The sequence below is a fragment of the Malurus melanocephalus genome, unplaced genomic scaffold, assembly GCF_030028575.1.
Source record: "Malurus melanocephalus ecotype Western Australia unplaced genomic scaffold, MMel_1.1 scaffold_12, whole genome shotgun sequence".
In the NCBI taxonomy this organism is placed as follows: domain Eukaryota; kingdom Metazoa; phylum Chordata; class Aves; order Passeriformes; family Maluridae; genus Malurus; species Malurus melanocephalus.
Genome location: NW_026623244.1, coordinates 2,203,804 through 2,222,183, shown reverse-complemented (window position 1 = coordinate 2,222,183; position 18,380 = coordinate 2,203,804). Strand labels below are relative to the sequence as shown.

General features: G+C 54.2%; 1 protein-coding gene across 1 annotated transcript in view; it reads left to right on the top strand.

Moving 5' to 3' along the window:
* The first annotated feature begins 17,375 nt into the window (after positions 1-17,375).
* LBX1 (ladybird homeobox 1) overlaps positions 17,376-18,380 on the top strand; it is a 7,223-nt gene continuing 6,218 nt past the window's right edge. Inside the window, exons 1-2 of the mRNA XM_057379108.1 lie at positions 17,376-17,700; positions 18,000-18,378. Of these exons, the coding sequence (XP_057235091.1) occupies positions 17,376-17,700; positions 18,000-18,378 (704 nt within the window). The remainder of the gene's footprint in view (positions 17,701-17,999; positions 18,379-18,380) is intronic.

The window sequence follows — 18,380 nt, the reverse complement described above, 5'->3', positions numbered from 1 at the left end:
AATTCCCAGTCCCAGGTTAAATTTTGCTTAGTTTAGGAGACACGAGTGCAACACCCCAGGCAAGATGGCTCCAGGCCATCAGCTAAAATAGCTGCTTGTCATCATCTCCTTTGTCTGGGCTTTGGACTGACAGGACCTCCCTCCTCTCCCTTTGAGATCCTTTTACACCCAGACTGTGRAGGTCTGGCTCACTCCCTTTTCTTTGCTGAGTGCTCTGGTTATTTTCACCCTGTTTCTTTTGGAGGTCTCTGTTCCATATTGTTCTCTTTCCCACTCCATGGATACTCTTCCTGGGCAGAGCAGACTCCAGAACAGCCCCGCTGTGATTTTGGGTGTCATCCAATCCACGGCTGTGTTTACCTGCTTTGCCACAGTGGGATGTGCTGGTGACCACAGACCTCAATCTGTGGAATTGAGCTGAGCTCACGTCATGCCGTGGCAGGAGACAGCTCAGAGGGTGCTCTGCTCCAGTGTCCTCCTCCAGAAGTGCCYGTCTCCTCACACCGTGGGGCAGGTGAATCATGTGAACCTCACAGTGTCATGTGGCTGCACCAGAGAGGGGTGATCAGAGGGATGATCAAAGGAGACACGCCAGCCTACCCCACGCTGTGCTGTGGATTCCCCTCACAGCAGGTTGCCCCCAGAGTCGGGTGGCCARTGCAGCCCAGAGCACTCTGACAGCACAAACAATTCCTCCCGGGTCAAGGACCTGGCACAGTGCAGGATATCACTTCTCTCCCAGACGTGGAGGGCACAGGCTGGGGGTGTTTGACTCATTTCAGAGGGCTGGACCCCTTCCCAAGGAGCACAGAGCTCCTGAGCTCAGCCACTGCTGGGAACAGCACAGGGAAACCCGGCAGGGCAGTGACTGGCCTGGCTCTGACTCTGCCCTGATGTCCTGTGCCCCAGACTGTGGACAGGCAAAGCCAGGGTGCCAGGACTGTCCTCCAGCACAGCCCTCGGGAGATGGGCTTCCCACCAGGAAGGTTGTTAAACTTGCAGGAGGGAGATACTTTCCCTGAAATAGTTACTTTGAGGCTGTCTGCATCTGTAAAATCAASACTGTCACTCCAGGGGTTAAATTAAACTGTGATGGCATGAAAAGGTGGTTCATGCTGGAGCATCGTGCACAGCAGGGGCCTTCTGCAGATGGGTGACTCACACCACACAGTAAGGACAGCACCCAAACCTTGCCTAGCACCCTCTGAGCAGGGCTGATGCATACCCTGCTAGGCTGCACCATGCTTTGGGGAAGCCCTGTGGCCTTAAGGAGTTTATTTTCCAAAAGAAGCAGAGTCCAGGCATGCATGCTCTTCCAGGTGAGAGGCTGAGGCTGGAGGCCAGGCTGGTATCCAGCCCCTCACCATGGCAGGGTCYTGCCCCAGCTCTCTCCAGCCAAACAGGCTCTGACCTGGATCAGGACAGAGGATCCAAGCCCAGCCGATATGGATGGGCTGAAAGAGAGAGATGTCACTTCCTCGAGCTCTTTAAGGGGGTGAATGTCAGGCATGAGCTCATCAGCAGCACCGCACTGCTGTCCTCTCAAAACCCAGCGTGCAGGAGCACCTTCTTTGCAGTCTGGGTGTGCTGGATTCRCCATACCAGAAAGTCTGGAAGGGAACCAGGCACAGTGGTCTGTGTTCACACACAAAGCTCGAGACTTGTGCTGCTGTCTTCTCCCACGGCAGGGAGATGGACGTCAGCAGGCTCTATCAGTGTCATCAGGTCGCTCTCTTTCCAGTTAGAAATGAGTTGTTACACTGAAAATAATTGACCCTTAATGCCAGCTGCAGGGACCAGAGCATGCATTGCCACGAGGTTATGCTCCTTCCAATCCATCTGCTGTCCCTGTGCTGAGCTCAGATGTCTCTCCTTCTCCCCCAGCCCCCAGCTCTCCTCTCAGCTTTCAGAGCCACCCTGGCTCCTGGGATGTGTATTTAGCCTTTCCCTTCTCCCACCACTTTYATTCCTCCACAAAGATGAGCAAGGTCAGGAATGGCTGATACATCACCACCCGTCCCTCTGGTATAATCCAGGAGGGACCTGTAATCCCTGTAGTCCAGGAGAGACCAGAGAGAAGTGTTGGCTACTCAGTATCCATTGGCTCCTTGGGACATGGAAAAGGTGACATTCTTCTCACTTCATCTGAGCTAAGGCTCTGGCGAAAGCATCAACACAGACCAGCATTTCCAGAGAGAGTTACTGACACTAATGGGGGTGCTGCTGCACTTTGAGGGTCCTTGTCACTGACTACTCCCCACTTGTGAACCTCAGCAGGCTGGGAAATTTGCTTTCTCTCTGTCCTAAGTCTTTCCAAAAGCAGCTGCCCCATTTAAACAGTTGAGCCATGTGTTTTGGTGAAAATAAACAGTCAAGCATATGGTGTAGTGATACAGTGGTATAAATGTGCTGGAGCAAATTAATTCCTTTCCTTCACTCTGATCTGCTCACTGGCCTTGGCAGGGCCCTTTCCCACCCCAGTGCCTCTATTTCTCCTCTACTTCTCTGCCTTATTCATGCAGCTGCAGATTCTTGAAGAGGAACAAGCCAGGGGATAATTTGGGCTGGGCTATGTGGTACCTTAGCAATGGCAACAACTGTGGCTGTTGCTGCACACTCAGGCTTTCTGCACACTGCTGAAGCTCTCCCTGCCCACCCACACCCAGCCAGCACAGACTGGGTACTGTGCCCATTCCAGGAGTCTGCTAGATGCTTTTGTAGATCTCTGAGCATGAGCTTGCTGGTGGACATGGAAAGCCACAGCAGCGGTGGAGGCAGGGTGGGCAGATGTGCAGCAGCTGCTGCTGGGGTGCCGCACGGCAAACAGCTCTCTCYCCCAGCAGTATCTGTCTGTACCTTTCAGGGAAGGGAAGTCTCAAAGCTGTGGATGGGAGGGAACTTGGAAGTAACATGGGAGAAGCCAGAATTCTTTTGCCCAGGAAAATCTCCTTATAGCCATAGCAGTATCTTTTTGTGCCCAGCATTTTCAGGGAGGAGACAGTGGCCCAGCAGTGTTCCCACCCCACTCCCTGCCTTCCCCTTTTGGCAGAGCTGTGCAGGCACACGTAGACAGGGAATGGGCAGCCCGAGGCCAGGCTGGCAGCRCAGGGCAGGGAGCAGGCAGGTGGGCTGTCCAGGCCTTTGCAGGTGCAGGGCTGTGCAGATAATGCATCTGCCATGCTGGGCTCCCCTCCTCTGGGCTATCTCGTATGCTGCTCCTGTCTTCTCTCATCTCTGCTGCCTTTTTATCCCAGGGCCTTTCCTCGATGGGAACACCCGACTGAGGCTCAGCCATGCATTGWCGTTTCCACCCACACTGGTGGTGCAGCAGGCACAAGGCAGCCTGGCTGCCAGCCTGGGCAGGGCTTCCCAGTGCAGAGCAGGTAGCAGGACCAGCCCCAGCCAGCGGTAAACCTGGGGCACAGCACACTGCAAAACTGACGGTGGCCTGCTACGGCACAAGAAGGAAAGGCTGATTTATGCCCCCACCATCTCCACGCTGCTTGGCTCCAGCAGAGCTGAAGTGCTGGTTTTGCCTGTACTGGGCCCGTTGTGGTGCAAGATCCTGCCAAAGTGTGAGAGGGATGTGTGGTGGAAAGCGTATCAGGGGTGGAATTGTCTACACGCAAATGCTCAACTTTATGTACTTTTAACTAGAGGTGTAACAGATGGTTGCATTTCGGTCCAAGCAGCAGAGAGCCATGCCCATTCCGGCTGGAGCCAATCAATCCCGCCACTCTGGGGAAAAAGGCAAGCTGGGTTTGGAAGCGCGGCTGCCAGCAATCCAGAGGAAGGCTTTGCACAGGCAAACATGGGCCGCTGCCATGCGAAACCAGGGAAACGGGATTRAAGAGACGCGGAGACAGCAGAGCGCGGTGCCGCTGCCGTGGGCTGCTCCCAGAGCAAATGGCGGGACAGACAGCGAGCAGCCAGGGCTCAGCAAACGCACATCAGCCCAACCCTCCAACAGGGAGGGAAAAGGAGAGAGCCTTCCTGGGGAGGGGAGAGTTTTATGGGATGGGGAGGGATCTGCTCCCATGCAGTGATGCCATGGTTAGGGGCTGCCTGCAATGTTTTGCCTGCTTATGGCACTCTGCCCATACCCTCATCTGTCTTCACACCCCAGGGCGGTTTCTGCATGGGATGGGGACTGTCCCCCATCAACACATCCCACAACTCCTGCTCTGCATGGCCCCACAGCCAGGGTGACATCCCTCCTCTGAACTCAGTTGCCAGAGAGGATTGGATGTGTAATTCTGCAAATCCCACCTGGGTCTGCTCCATGGGGAAGGCCAGGGCAGCACRGCTTGGGGTCCAGGGAAGGAGAAACCCTGAAATGGGGAGATGGCCTCCCCAGTACAACCCACACCGGGAGACCAGAGTGGATAGGGCTGAGGCAGCTCCTTGCCCAGGCTGCACATGGGGTATTTGCCACTCGTTGGTTTTGAACTGATGGAAATGAATACAGTAGTGTAGAGCTGCCTCAGTTGGATTATTTCAGGGGTGCAATTTAAGGTTTGGGTATAAGGAGGCAGGTGATAGAGAAAGATTTTCCTGTGCTGGTTACAGGAAACTGAGCTGGGAGATTACAGTGAGGAGAAATTTTTATCATAACAGCCTTCAAGATAACCAAGAGCTGGAGAAAGACTGCAAAAAAGTATCATCATCTCCTTGTGTCTCAGGGTCCTCAACACCTAAAGCAATGGCACACCATTTGCTGGGAAAAGTGCTGTATTTCTCACAAATCCCAGTACACCCGATTACCATGGTAGGATGAAGAGTTTGGTAATCACATGGGTTCTTCTAGCTCTTCCAGACCTGTGTTGTGGGGTAAAACATCACCACACTTCTGCCTCTGGAGCATGGCAATTTGCTCCCTTCATACTTCACTCATCATCAACAAGGAGCACTTGAAGTACAGCTGAACCCACAGTTTATWTGTGAGGTGCTCAGCAGACAGATGAGGTTTGGAAGGTGCCCCTTGGGATGCAGCCTTGGGAGCTGTGTTAGAGCACTGCAGATGATCAGATCAGGAGCTTGATCCTSATCCTGTAACGGGAGGTCGCAGGGAGGAAAGTGGTTTTGTTTGATGATTTCTTGAGACTGGGGGATTTAGGAAATCACTGGAACTCTGGATCCTGGCAGGAAACCCATGCTCTGTTTCTGTGCTGTCAACACCAAGCAGCCAAAAAACCTGGGGAGCAGGTTCAAAATCACGAGAGAATGCTTCAACCAATGAAAAAAGAGTGGCTTATCCTTGTCCCTAGTCCTGGGTGGTTTGTTCGTAACATTCACTCACCTTTAAGGGTGTCCCTGTCACTGCAAATCTCAGATGAGCACAACCCACCTGTGCAAGTTGAACTGTCCCCAAGGTTTTGAGTGAAACATTAAAAATTTGCAAAAATTCAGTGAAGCAGTTAACTGGGTGATAGGATGGGTCTGCCCAGCAGGACAATGGGCAGGTTKTAAGTGCTAGAGAACCAAGCACTTCTTCTAGACAGAGGAAGATAACTGCACCAAGGGTGTTTTGGTCCTTGCCCATCAGCAACACCATTCACTGATCCAAAAGTTACACCATGTGATTGAGACAGAAACACATCCCAGCAAGGCAGCGGGAAGACTGCAGGCAGTCTTCTGCAATTAAAATGAAGTATTTCAAGCAAATCTGGCTCTTTCCTCRCTCCTATCACATCACAAAACCCTCAGGAAGCCTCCCCAGGGGCTTCTTCCTCAGCCTGGCAGGGTTTGTGTCCCCCACAGTGCCACTGAGCCTTTCACATCACCCCCACAGGGCTGGTGGCTTTAACCTGCTTTAAGGACCTGTTTTCCTCCTCCCTGCACCTCCTCATTCTCTCTCACAGTCACGTTCCCAGGTACCTCTCAGCAGATGTTTACGCTGATTTTGTAAAACATTTACACTTTCTCAAGCTCACCAAACTCTTTCCGTCTCGCAGGTGCTCTTGTCTGGAGAGTGCAATGTCATGAAATGACAGCTCTGACAGCAGGCACRTCCTCCCCCAGCTCCTCTCCCTATCCAACAGTGCCATGTCTGGAGAAAAACCTTGTGGAGGCTGAGTACACTTGTCCTWACACTTCTGCTATAGCCTCCCAAAGCATGATTAACTTCATAGCAGGGCCAAAAAAATCCCTTGGATGTTTCATTTTACATCTGCAAGGGCCTCCTAGCTCTGGTAATGTGGGGTACACAAAGGCACCAAAACCTGGGTGAGTAAAGGAAGAAACCCAGACATGGCGGGTCAGGCTGAGGCACAGTTTTTTTTTCCTAATGGTGCTCTCTTGGGTGCTGCCAGTGCATGTCTGCATGTCAGACCCCTGCCTGTGCTGGGGAAGAAGCATGGTGTTAAGCTGKGTGTTTGACTGAGTTCTGAGTCTAAAACCAGACTCTCTGAGTCAGTGTTGTCTTGGGTGTGGATGTCTGAGTCTTTCCTGGAAAGTTATCARTTAGGGAAAGACCTTTCTGAAAGGTCTTACTGAGACCAGCCTTCTGTGTCTCAGGAACAGATTCTTTTCCATTGCTCATCTCTTCTCACCTGATGCAGTAACATTGAGTCTCACCACTATTTTGCATGATTCCCTGAGTGCCCCCAGAAGCAACACCATCTCCTGTGCTCCTGGTCCATGGAGAACCACTCCCATTCCTGGCACAGCCAGGGGGGTCTCAAAAACTGCCCTGCTCCATGTCCATGAGCAAGTACAAGCCCTCTGTCCCTGACCACGACTTGTAAAGCAGAACAAGGCTGGTTTACCTCATGCAGGCATTTTAGGGTCTGAAAGAGCAGCTTTGGGGCAGGAGAACACCTTGGGCTTGACACAARGTTCAGGTTCAGACAGAGACTGTGACTGTGTTCCTGTCTGTGCCCTTCCCAAATTCCCTTTGCCCTACCACTGCCAAAACTCCTGGTTAGGAAAGAGACCTGAGGGCAAGGTTTGACCCCTCCAATATCAGGGGAAGTTTTGAGGTGGAAAGGTAACGCTTATTTTCCATTCAAATACAACTAAGAATAAAACTAGGGAAGAACAATGCTGGAAATATGCTACATAAGCAGAAATCTGGCKAAACAGAAGTTTTCCACAAGGCATCAGGAAATCCCTGAATTGCTGTGAGTGCCTTATTTAGTGGTGTGTGTGCTTTTTGTCCACACAAGTTCCAGTCACTGCAGCCATCAAACATTTTTTAATAGGAGCATTAACTTAAGAACAGCTAACAGTAATATTCCTAGCTGTGTGGAAACAGCATTTTATTAAATGCTTCACACAGATTTTGTAYAATAAAGATGAATATATTATATCCTCTGCCTCCCCCAGAGTGAAACAATAATAGGAAAATAAAAAAAAAAGCCAATAAAGTGAAACATAAATAGAGCATAATGGGACTAGTAGCGAACTGAACTGACTATATAACATCTGCTATTGTTTGCCTGGCAAATGCAAACAAGGGGAGAAAGCAAGAAAGATTTGAACGGCCCYAGCCTCTTTCCCCTCTGCTGCAAGGAAGCAGCACTGATATCCCAAGCAGATCAGAGCTGACAGAACAGTACGAGGCACAACTGGCAAATTTGTCCTCAAACAAATGTGTGAGATTCCCTTCACTTCTGTGCATGGAGCAATTTTCACGAGTCTTTTGATGCCAGACAGTTTATGTGTGAGAATATTCCTGGATGTGGTGAGCTCTCAATGCAAACATTMATTCATTTCAAAGCTCAGATTTTGCCGTGTGTTTGCCCCTCACTGTCCTCTGGTTTCTGAACTTACCCCATCAACTGAGCCGAAACAAAGACACAGGAGCTGGGCACTGAATCCTGCCAACTGAGGGGATACAGAAAAAACTGACATCTATGGGCAAGGCCTCAGCTGGCTTCTGTATATCATAACCAGGGAGCCTGTATGCATCACCTTTGGAGAAATCAGATAACTAAGGGATCACACTGTGAGCAGAAGGGAAAAAAAAAGAGGGATTTTTGCCAGGCAGTTCCTTTGCAGGTACTGATCTGGCCAGCTCACAGGTGCAGTAAACCCAGGGCTCTGCATCTGCAAAAATCCAGTCTGTGTTTGTGACCAAACTTAAATCATARCCATCCTGACTGATAACAGAACTGGCTGGAAGCTGGGGGAAGGAAAGAAGAGCTAAATGCCTATAAAAGTCATTTTCCCTTTTATTTGTTATCTTGCTTGTAATGATCACACCATGTTTCCTATCTATTTTTACAGTAAGTTGTACTCTGGTCTCAAGAGGCCCCTGGATGACTTATTATTAACGATGTCTTCTTATTATGGATGGTGATTTATTATCAGAGTGATTCTATTTGTACTGGGTATGTTGTGCTGCTGCCAGCACAAGGCTGTTGCCATCTTCAGAGCAAAAGGTCATGTTCTTGCAGCACAACGTGCCCAGCTCTGCTAGGCTGAGCTGGTGAGTTTGCAGGCTGCACACATGGGCAGGGCAAAAGGACAAAGACTAAAGGGAAGAGAGGCCCTGGTGCACCTTACAACTGTTCTGTGGCCATGTGGGGCACAGGGATGAGCTGCTGGACTTCACACCTCCTTACGCACTCTTGCACATGGTGAGGTCACCATTTAGGGATCTGTACACATCTCAATAAAAAAATCATATCKTCTATAATTTTTATGTTGCATTACTAGTCAATGAGTGTTTATTTAGCACTGGGAAATTAMAATCATTTTTCTCTCCTGTCCTTGGAGCCCATGTACTCCAAGACTCACAAATACTCCTTTAGCTGTAAATAAAGATACATCTGGAGTTTGGCAATAGGATCACAGGGCACAGGAGACTTTCAACACCCATTGCTTCACTGAGACTGCAAAAAGCAGCAGGAGCAGGTACACAGCTTTTCAAAGAAAATCCCAATATCTAAATTGAGACAGGCTGCTCCTGGGAAGTTAACCTGTGCTCTGGGACAGACTGATCTAGCCCCTCTATGGTTGCTCTCCCATCTCCACAGAGACAGTGAGCCCCGGGAAAAACCCCTTTCCCTGTCCCTGGCTGAGGGGTGTGTKACCCCACGATGTCCTCGATGCCCTCCCTCCAGTGGCAGCTCCCCAGCCTGGGACCCCCCAGCTCTGCCACTTCCAGTCTCTCCCGAGGGTGAGGGATGCCCACAACAGCCAGGAAGCCCCTTTGGGCATCCCAGACCGGGTTATTTCTCCAGTCTGCAGCCTTAACACCTCCCTGGCTCACCCCCGAAACTCTTACTGAGGAGCACAGGTCGTTCACTTGTAACAGCAAGGCAGGCAGATGCTGAGAGCCCGACTGGTTTTTCCAGACCCACGTGTTGCTGCATATTTGGCTTCAGTGAAGACCCGCTTTCCACTCCTGTAAAGAACAACAGAGCCAAGCAGACCCCAAGGAGATTTCAAGCAGAAAAATGGAAGAAATCCTGAGGCTGTTCAGTACACAGGCTTTACTCTGTGCCCAGGAAAAAAAAAAAGCCCAGGCTGTAAAGTTCCACAAGTGACAAGCAATTGTACATCAGCTGAAAATGAGTCCTGAGTGCCAGGCAGGAGGGCATGGGAATTTGGTGCCAAGAGGTGTCACAAACTGAACAAAATAGAAAGGGATGTGGACAGGATCCTGGGATGCTCAGAGGTGGAATCACATGAGAAATTTTTGTAGTCATATTAAACCTCAGAGTTCAGAGTCTGACCCTGAAGAGTGGGAATCAGGAAAATGCCTAACCTGAGAGGTTTTTTTTCACTCCAGCCTCCTCCAGGAGGCTCTTTTCTCTCTCTCCCCAYCGTACCTCCATGCAGCACTGAAGACGGGGAGACAGCCTGATCTGACAGCGRTCGGTACAGAAAAGCTGTAAGCTGACAGCGGCTATTATGCAGGATGGGAAATGCTAGTCACCATTACAGAAAGCTAAAAGTACCCCTAGAAAGAGCCCTGCCTGAAACATGACCATCTGAGGAACGTGTCTAAGGTTCCTGACACAGAAAGCAGAATAAAACAACACACASGTAAAGCTTCTCATAAGAAATGTCTGAGGTAGGTCTGAGGATGCAGAGAGCAGCATTAGAGAGCAGTGCAGTGGGTCCCTGTGCCCAGCAGCAGAAGCTGAGAAAGTTTTGAGAACCATCTTGTGAACCCTGGCTGGAGAAGGAGACCACAAAAGGGCAAGAGTATAGCCTGGCCTTTGGCAAGAGGAACAGGGGAATAGAGAAGGGGAAAGCTGAAATACCCTGGCTGCGTYTGATGTTGCAGCTTGGAAGGAAGAGGCATCTGAGGCTTTGCAAACTCACTTCATGTGTGAGTGGAAAGGCAAGTGAACKGCTGTTTGACCCTGCCTCTGGCTGCTACCCCTTCATAACAGGACCTGAGAGGGACAAGAGGAACAAACACGGCAAATCTATCATGAAGAGATAYATTTTAGGGCACGTTTCCTTTCCAKCAGSTCTTCTCTGAGCTTGGAGGGATCCTGAGAGGCCAGATGGGGTAGGATAAAAAAATAGGAGGGATGAAAAAACAGGGGCACGGAAAGAGAGAAGTGAGAAGGCGGAGCAACCTCTCAGCASTGAAAGTTGGAAGAGATCACAGTCAAAGTCTGGTTTTGCATCTTGGTGTTGCTCTTGCAATGGATGGAAATATTAGTTTTTAATTAATTTTCCTACTGCATTTGTTGGAAAAGGAATCACCTTCAAAAAAGAAATACAAATAACTACTTTAACAGGAAACTTTTGCTGCTGTAATTTATTGGAAGGCAAAATGAGCTCCGATTACATTATCCACCCGCACTGTGCCGGCAACGTGTACTTCGGATATTGCGCTATAATCCAATGACTGCTCCTGAATTATTAACACCAAGTTGTTATTAGAAGAAGTTGCCTGCCTTATTTCCGCCATTCTCCCCCCCCATTCCCTTTATTAAGTTTCAATTGATTCCCCACACCTCCTCCTGCCCCCCAAAAATGAGCCCTCGCCTCCCCGGCTCCTTCATAGCTGCCACTAACGTTACTTGCATTTGGCAGCCTGGTGAATTATTCACTCGTGCCGGGAGCGGCAGAGATATTACAGGTCTCGGAGGAGCCAGCACGGCTCGGCTGTCACAGTCCTGGGTGGCTGTGTCGTGTGTCGTCCCCCCCGCCCCCGCCAACCAAACAAAGTTTTGCCGAGCCCCGAGTCCGGAGCGCGGTTGTCGGGCAGGGAGGTGTCTTACGGTCAGACCGTCCGCTGCTTCTGTCCGGGGGAAGCGAGGAACCCCCGGAGCCGGGGTGAGGTGGGCATCACCCTACCCGTTTCTGGTCGGGTCTCGACACCCCCAGAGCAGTCCCGCGGGGCCCGGAGGCGACAGCGGAACTGTGCGCTATTTCCAGCCGCCCCCGGGCGCAGCTGCACCAGCCGGGCTCTGTCTGCCCCCGCCGCCCCAGCGCCCATCCCTGCGGGGTCAGGGTTAGCTCCGTGCTCACGGACCACCCCTTCCCCCGTTCCAGCCTCTTTCCTGGAACCGACGGGGACTGGAGAGMAGGCGGTGGCTGCTCCGCGTCCCAAAACGAAAGTGACCCAGGGGACACACAGATGCTGAACAGGTCGGAGGTGCGCTGCTCCCCGCTAAAGGGTCTTCCCCGCTTGCCCCGCGGCCCAGCCTTGGCTCTCCCGGAACTGGGATGGGGCAGGGAGGGCCCAAGAACTTCTAAATCTCTGTCATCCACAGACCTTGACACGGGCAGGCCTGAAACGCCTCCCGCCCCCGTCCCACCTCCTTGTCCTCCACATGCAATCTGTGGATGGAATTATCAGAGTATTTAGAGTGGTTTAAAACTATGAATTGATAAAAATCAAGTTCTTGCCTTGCCTGGAGCTGGGACAGGCACGTGTCGACTGTTCTTCCCAGGGAGCTTGCGTCCTACTGGATTCCTTGGACTAGAAAATAAAACACTGGAATTTAAAAAATTAAACAAATTCAGATGCTCCTGTTGGCCCTTCTYTCACGGGAACCCCTGGAACGGATTCTGGAAGACTCTGTTCCCAGGGGAAACATGGGGGTCTGGATGGGGAGCCATCAGTGCAGACTGGTTCTCTAAGCCMAACAAACCCYAGSGAATCCCTAAAATCCACCAGGAGTRGGGGCTCGAGAGGGTCCCCRRTCGAGCTGAGAGGGGAGTCAAGGTTCCTGACATTCAGGATGGGGCACCCCCACGTTTCTCCCCCGCTATGGGAAATGCTCCCTGGGGCCTCATGTAGGGCGATGCGGTGGCTGGAGGTGCTGATCCGCCTCGGGCGCTCCTTTCAATTTTTTCTCTAAAACAACTTGTGGGGGAGACGGTCTCCCCTATCTCATTTACATTAGTCCGAGAGCACTCCTGCTTACACCGGGGCAGAGGCTCGCCCAAACTGAGTCTCCCTTCCCTCTCTCGGCCCCACAGCGGGGCRGTGTGAGCGGTGCGAGCACCGCCGTGCCAGCTCCACTTTGCGAAGGCTTTGGAAGCGGGAAGCAAATCGGCCCTGGGCGTGGGGAGAAAGTGCACGGACCCTGCAGCTCCGCCGGTCTCGGCGCCGCTGTCTCCCCGGGAGTTGGTTTGCAAACGAAAATCCCTGGGGGARGTCAGGGAGCTGGACACCGAGCTGCCCGTCCGCCCGAGGGGTGCTGCTCCTCTCACCCCGCTTCTGGGGCGGGTTTCTGGGCCCGCGGGTTTCGTCCGTGGTCGGCCGCGTTCAGGTCCCGTCCCCGCGGTGAAGCTCTCCGAGGGAACGGTGACTTCTCCGTMTTTTTCTGCCCGGGAAGGTTCGGGGCTTAGTGGGGTCGGTGTACCCCAGCCGGGCCGGGCCGGGAGTGCTGTCCCTGACCCCGGCTCCCAGGCAGGATGCGGGCACTCGGGTCACATTTATTTTTGGTGCAGCGAAGTTTTTTCCCCTGCAGGAAAGTGGTTGCGAGGGAAGGAAGGATCGGCCGATAGCTGTACAACGATCTCCAGAAACGGGYTCTGCTGGGGAGCTTCTCCCCAACWCYGCAGAGCTCTCCCGTACCCCTGCGCCCCCTCCCCATCACAGCTGGSAGCCGCCGGGCGCCCAGCTCGGGGCAGTTGTTTTCCAAAGGGAGCAACGCCGAGTAGTGCCCGGCGGCAGCGGGATCAGGGGATGCCTGTGGGCGCCTTTTACCAGCCCTTTTGCAAGAGACGACCGGGACAAGGACCAGGGACCCCACCGTGGCTCTCTCTCCTCCGTGCTTCACCGCGGGTCCCACCGGGGTCTCTCCGCCCCTCGGCACTCGCAGCCCCAAACATGGGGCGGGAAAGGGTGCTTGAAGACAAAAATAAGTTATTTCTTAGATTCCTGGCTCGCCTTCCCGGCCTTTGAGAGACGCTGTGCCAGGACTAGCTGTCAGCTCGAGGGCACGGAGTTTTGCTCCTCTCCACGCCGCTAAGAGGGAGTGGTAACGTGTTTAGACCACTTAAACTAGGCAGGCATAGCTGGGAGCCATGCATGGCTCAGCTATGCCGGGAAAGGAGGTGTCATTTGTACGCAGTTACTTTGGTGATCAACACTTGAATGATATATGCCGCCTGCTTTAATTATATTCCCKTGACATTTTCCTGGACAGGAGCGGACCGCACACAGCCAGAGYCGGGCAGCCCCGGGAGCGTCCTGCTGCTGCCCTCCGGGTGCGGGACTGTTCAGGGAGGGCAGCTACCCCGACACCCCGAAATGCGGTTCTGGGGACGGCGAGGGGAAACTCCTCCAAAGAGGCTACTCGTAGCCAGAGATTATTTTTTTTGTGTGTGTGTCCCCAGTCACGGGTAGTTTCGGATTCAGTGGCAGTTTTCTGCTCTGTGAAGAGGAAAGGCCGCGGCTTTACTCGCTTTTCTTCCACGGTGGAAGGCAAGGACCCGGAGAGACGCATTCCCAAAGGTTTCGGGGTACCCCCTCATCCATCCCCGGGGGCATCTAAGGGCTGCCTTTTCCCCCCAGCCCTGGTTACCCCCCTGCCTCTGAGCCGGGAACTCGACTCAAACTTCTCCTGCCTGCACCAGGAGTAGTTCAATTCCACGTCCCACTCAGAGGGGTTGTAGAAAACAGAATGGAGACGTTGAAACGCATCGGATGAGGGTGTTTTTCCCCAAACGACCTCAAAGCTGGGACACACGACTGGCAGCTGCCTCCCGGCGGGAYGGGCACAAGAGCCCGGCGGGATGCGAAGTTCCGTGGCGGTGGCTGGAGCAGGCCCCCGGCTGTCCCTGGGGCTCCCTTGCTCCCCGGGGCCCTCCGAGGACAGTGAAATACAATGGGACACGTCGGGGGGCACTGAGGGTCCCTAATTCGGGGCTGGGTGCCAAACGGGCTGCCAAAAAAAAAAAAAAAGAAAATTAAAATAAATAAATTCCGAAGGATGAGGAGGGGGGATGCAGAGCTCTCCCCCTAAGCCGGGTTGGGGCAGCCCAGCCCACTCCCGGTGCGCAGAGAAGGCGCCGTTTGCGAGGAGGGAGATGCAGCAGTTGCAAAGGCAAAGTAAGCGCAGAAAAAACGAATCCAAATTCGCCAAAGGCACCACCGGGCAGCCGAGAGCACAGGGGAAAGGGGTCAGTCGGAGCCCACCGGGACAACCACCGAGAGCCGGGGGACTTGGGGAAGGGGGCCCGGGATGTGCCCCCTTCCCTCTCAACCACCGTTTTTCTCATTGAGGTGTTCTCTGGGMAGGGACGCTGGGCACAAGGGCAGCGACAGGCCTGGAGCCACCGGGCTGAGCAACTAATGCAGAACATGAACCCGGCTATCCCCTGCCAGGCAGCGGCCGAGGCAAACGAGGAAGGGTCCCTCTGTGTCGGGGAGTCTGTCCTGAGGCAGCTGTCCGTCCTCCTCCGGGCTCTGCCCCTATTAGGGAGCCAAAAAACAAAAAGTAGGATGCTTATAGAGCCCTGTCCTCCCGCGTAGGAGGAGAGGGGAGATGCAGGCTGGGAGGACAACAGGGGACCCAAAACGGTTTGTAGGGTTTCGCCGTGTTCGAAGCACTTTTGCCCGTGCCCTGAGCGGAACGGGCTGTGCTCGAGATGGGGGCGCAAGTTGCGCTCAGGTCCGCACTCCGCTCCGCGGGGAGCGCTGCAGCCGGTAACTGGCTGCGCCTCAGAACATCCCAAACCCCCGCCAGCCCGCCCAAACTCGCACGCAGGAAACAAGGCTATTTTTCTTTCGTTTTTTCCCCCCCTTTATTTTTTTTTTTTTTTAATCTTATTTCTGTAATTATAACGCCAGCACCCCCGGCTGAGTTCTCAATAAAACCTGGATMCTGACATAAAACGCCACGCTGGAAAACAATGCGAGGGGACACAAGGGAGAGGAGGAAAGTCTCTAATTGGTTAAAATATGTTTAAATCACTTCATAAAACCCAAGCAAAGCGAAGCAAATAATCCACCTAGCAAAGCAAAGAAGCCGGGCGATTTAGAATCAGTGTAATTCGCTCCCCCCCGACCGACTCCCCCCCATCTCCTCGCAGTATTTGATATGATGAATAACCCAATATAGGCCTTTAAAAATAGGTCACWGCATAAAGAGACTCCCAGAGAGCTATAAAAAATGGGAAGAGGGCGCTTTAAGGAGAGGAGCCATTTGCTTCTTTTGTGCTTGTTYGGTACCTAGCGGCCTGGGAGCTGCCAGCCGTCCTCCTGCTGGCCCTCAAGGTGAGGAGGAAAAGTTGGGGCCGGATCCAAGCCTTCCTTGAACCCTTCCTGCCCCACCGCCCCTCCAGCCACCGCCCGTCCCGTCCAGCCCCAGCCCGGCCCGCGGGCAGTGTCCCGGCCGGGGTCTCCCCGGGGACTGTGGGGTGCTCACGCCCGCAGTGGGGGCCAAGCTGTTCACCCCGGCTCTGGGCTTTGTCTCCCTCCCTGTGGAATGGAGAGACAGGAGCGGGATGGCGATCCGSGTTGAAATACTCAGGAGCCGGTCTGGCCCCGCGGAGAGCCGGGCCGGGCCGTGTTCCCCGAGCGTGGGGGGCACAGCAACCACCGCCGCCCCTGCCCCTCTCCAGAGCCGCCCGTGGGCTCGCAGYAAAAGGACTCGGGTTGGAAAGCGGCCATCCCCGACTCTTTCCCCCGCGCTGCCCCCGGCCGGGACCACCCGGCGCCACCGGAGCCCAAGAAGCCGCCAACATCCCCGGAGCGCTCCCGGCCCGCACCCCGCCGCGCAATCCCTCCGTGGGTTCTCCCGACACCGGRGAGGCCCTGCTCCCGTTCCCGCCCCGACCCCCGCAGCCCGCTCCGACACAGGGTGCTGGGAAAGAGGAGCACGACAAATTCGGCGGAAACCTTCRGATTTTATTGGAAAGGAAAGGTCTGCCTTACCTGGAACCAGGCTCTCCCCTTCTTCCCCTCCTAAAAAAAAAAAAAAATCAAACGGCTCTGCGTAAAGCCGGAGATAGACATTTTGAATAACCTGGTAGCAGAAATAAGCAGSAGGGAGAAATAGAAGAAAACCAAAAAAATCTCGGGGGGAAGAAAAAAAAAGATACAGCTGGATATTTTTCGGTTTGTTTTGTTTTCGCTTATTATTATTTTTCACTATACTGTATTATCCTGATGCAATAAAGGCTGGTTTGTAATGTAATTTAAAAATATATATGTCCAAACAAATAGCAGGGCCAGAATATGACAAGTGCATTCAGCATTATAATTCAACTGGGCTCCACCTCCATACCGCCTCCTAATTAATGGGTCTCCGAACTTGCAAAAGCCTGCATTGGACAGAGAGAGAGAGAGAGAGAAAGAGAGAGAGAGAGAGAGAGGGCGAAAAGTGTCATTGAAGATAATTGATTACCTCCCAATCAACAATAACTTGTTAGCAATAGTCAATTACCCCATCTCTTTTCGCTTCTTTCCCCCTGGTCCGAGGTCTCGGTGCGAGGGTTGCTCTTCCCCTCGCCGAAGTCTGCTTTTTCTTTTTTATTTTTTAAATTATTTTTTTAAATTATTTTGGGGTGGGTATTCGCTTGGGGTGGGGGGGCAGGGAAAGTGCCGTGATTTGGGGTGTTTCTTAAAATAGCAGCTAGAAAGAGAAAGAGAGAGGAGAGACAGGGAGAGAGAGAGAGAGAGAGAGAGACAGGAGACAGAGAGGAGGGGGGGAAATCTCCGACCCAAAACCCTGGGACAAGAGGTACGGCAGGACCACCTCTCGGCGAGGGACCGACGGCAGCTCCGCTCCGCGCCCTCCCGCCGCCCTGCCCGCCCGGCCCGCCGCCCGACGTGGCTCTCCCCGGGAGGACCCGGGGCTCCTCCGCCGGAGTTGGAGGTGGGCTTCAACTTTTGCTCGCTGTCTTCGCCGCCGTCACCCCGCGGTCCCGCCGGGGGCTTCTCCCCGCGGCAGCGCATCCCCGTCGCGGGTGGGGAAGGCAGCCCCGTGCAGCCCGGCCCCACCATGACTTCCAAAGAAGAGCCCAAGCCCTCCTCGGGGGAAGAACGGCGGCGGAGCCCCTTGGATCACCTCCCACCGCCGGCCAACTCCAACAAGCCCCTCACCCCCTTCAGCATCGAGGACATCCTCAACAAGCCCTCTGTGCGGAGGAGYTACACCCTCTGCGGAACGGCCCACCTCCTCTCCGCCGCCGAGAAGCACCCCCCGGCCGGGCTGCCCCTCTCCGGCCGGGCGCTGCTCTCYCAGACCTCGCCCCTCTGCGCCCTGGAAGAGCTGGCCAGCAAGACCTTCAAGGGGCTGGAAGTCAGCGTGCTGCAGGCGGCCGAAGGTAAGCCCCTCGCAGAGTGGGGGGGATCCTCCAGCGGGTGGGTGCCCCACTCCTCCCCACGGCCTGGTTTTGCTTCTCTCCTCGTCCCCCGCCATCTCCCAGGGTGTCGCATGGGGTGGGATGGGGGGTCCCTGAGCGGCCGGTACCCGGCGGCATCCTCCCCCCGCAGTCCTCGGGGTACCGGAGCGAGGGCTCTGCCCCGCTCCCTGCAGACACCGACAAGGCAGGGGTGTGGGGTCCGGGGGCTAGGGTCGGGGCGGACACGGGAAAGCGGGGACAATCTGGCGGCTCCTCGGCAGGCCGGGACGGAATGACCATCTTCGGGCAGAGGCAAACGCCGAAGAAGCGTCGGAAGTCGCGGACGGCCTTCACCAACCACCAGATCTACGAGCTGGAGAAGCGGTTCCTCTACCAAAAATACCTGTCGCCGGCGGACCGGGACCAGATCGCCCAGCAGCTGGGGCTCACCAACGCCCAGGTCATCACCTGGTTCCAGAACCGCCGCGCCAAGCTCAAGAGAGACCTGGAGGAGATGAAGGCCGACGTGGAATCGGCCAAAAAGCTGGGCCCCAACCCCGCCGTGGACATCGTGGCCTTGGCCGAGCTGGAGCCCAGCGCCGAGGGAAGGGGCAAGGCACGGCCCGGGTCCCCGCCGCCGCCCCCCGCCGCCGCCCGGGAGC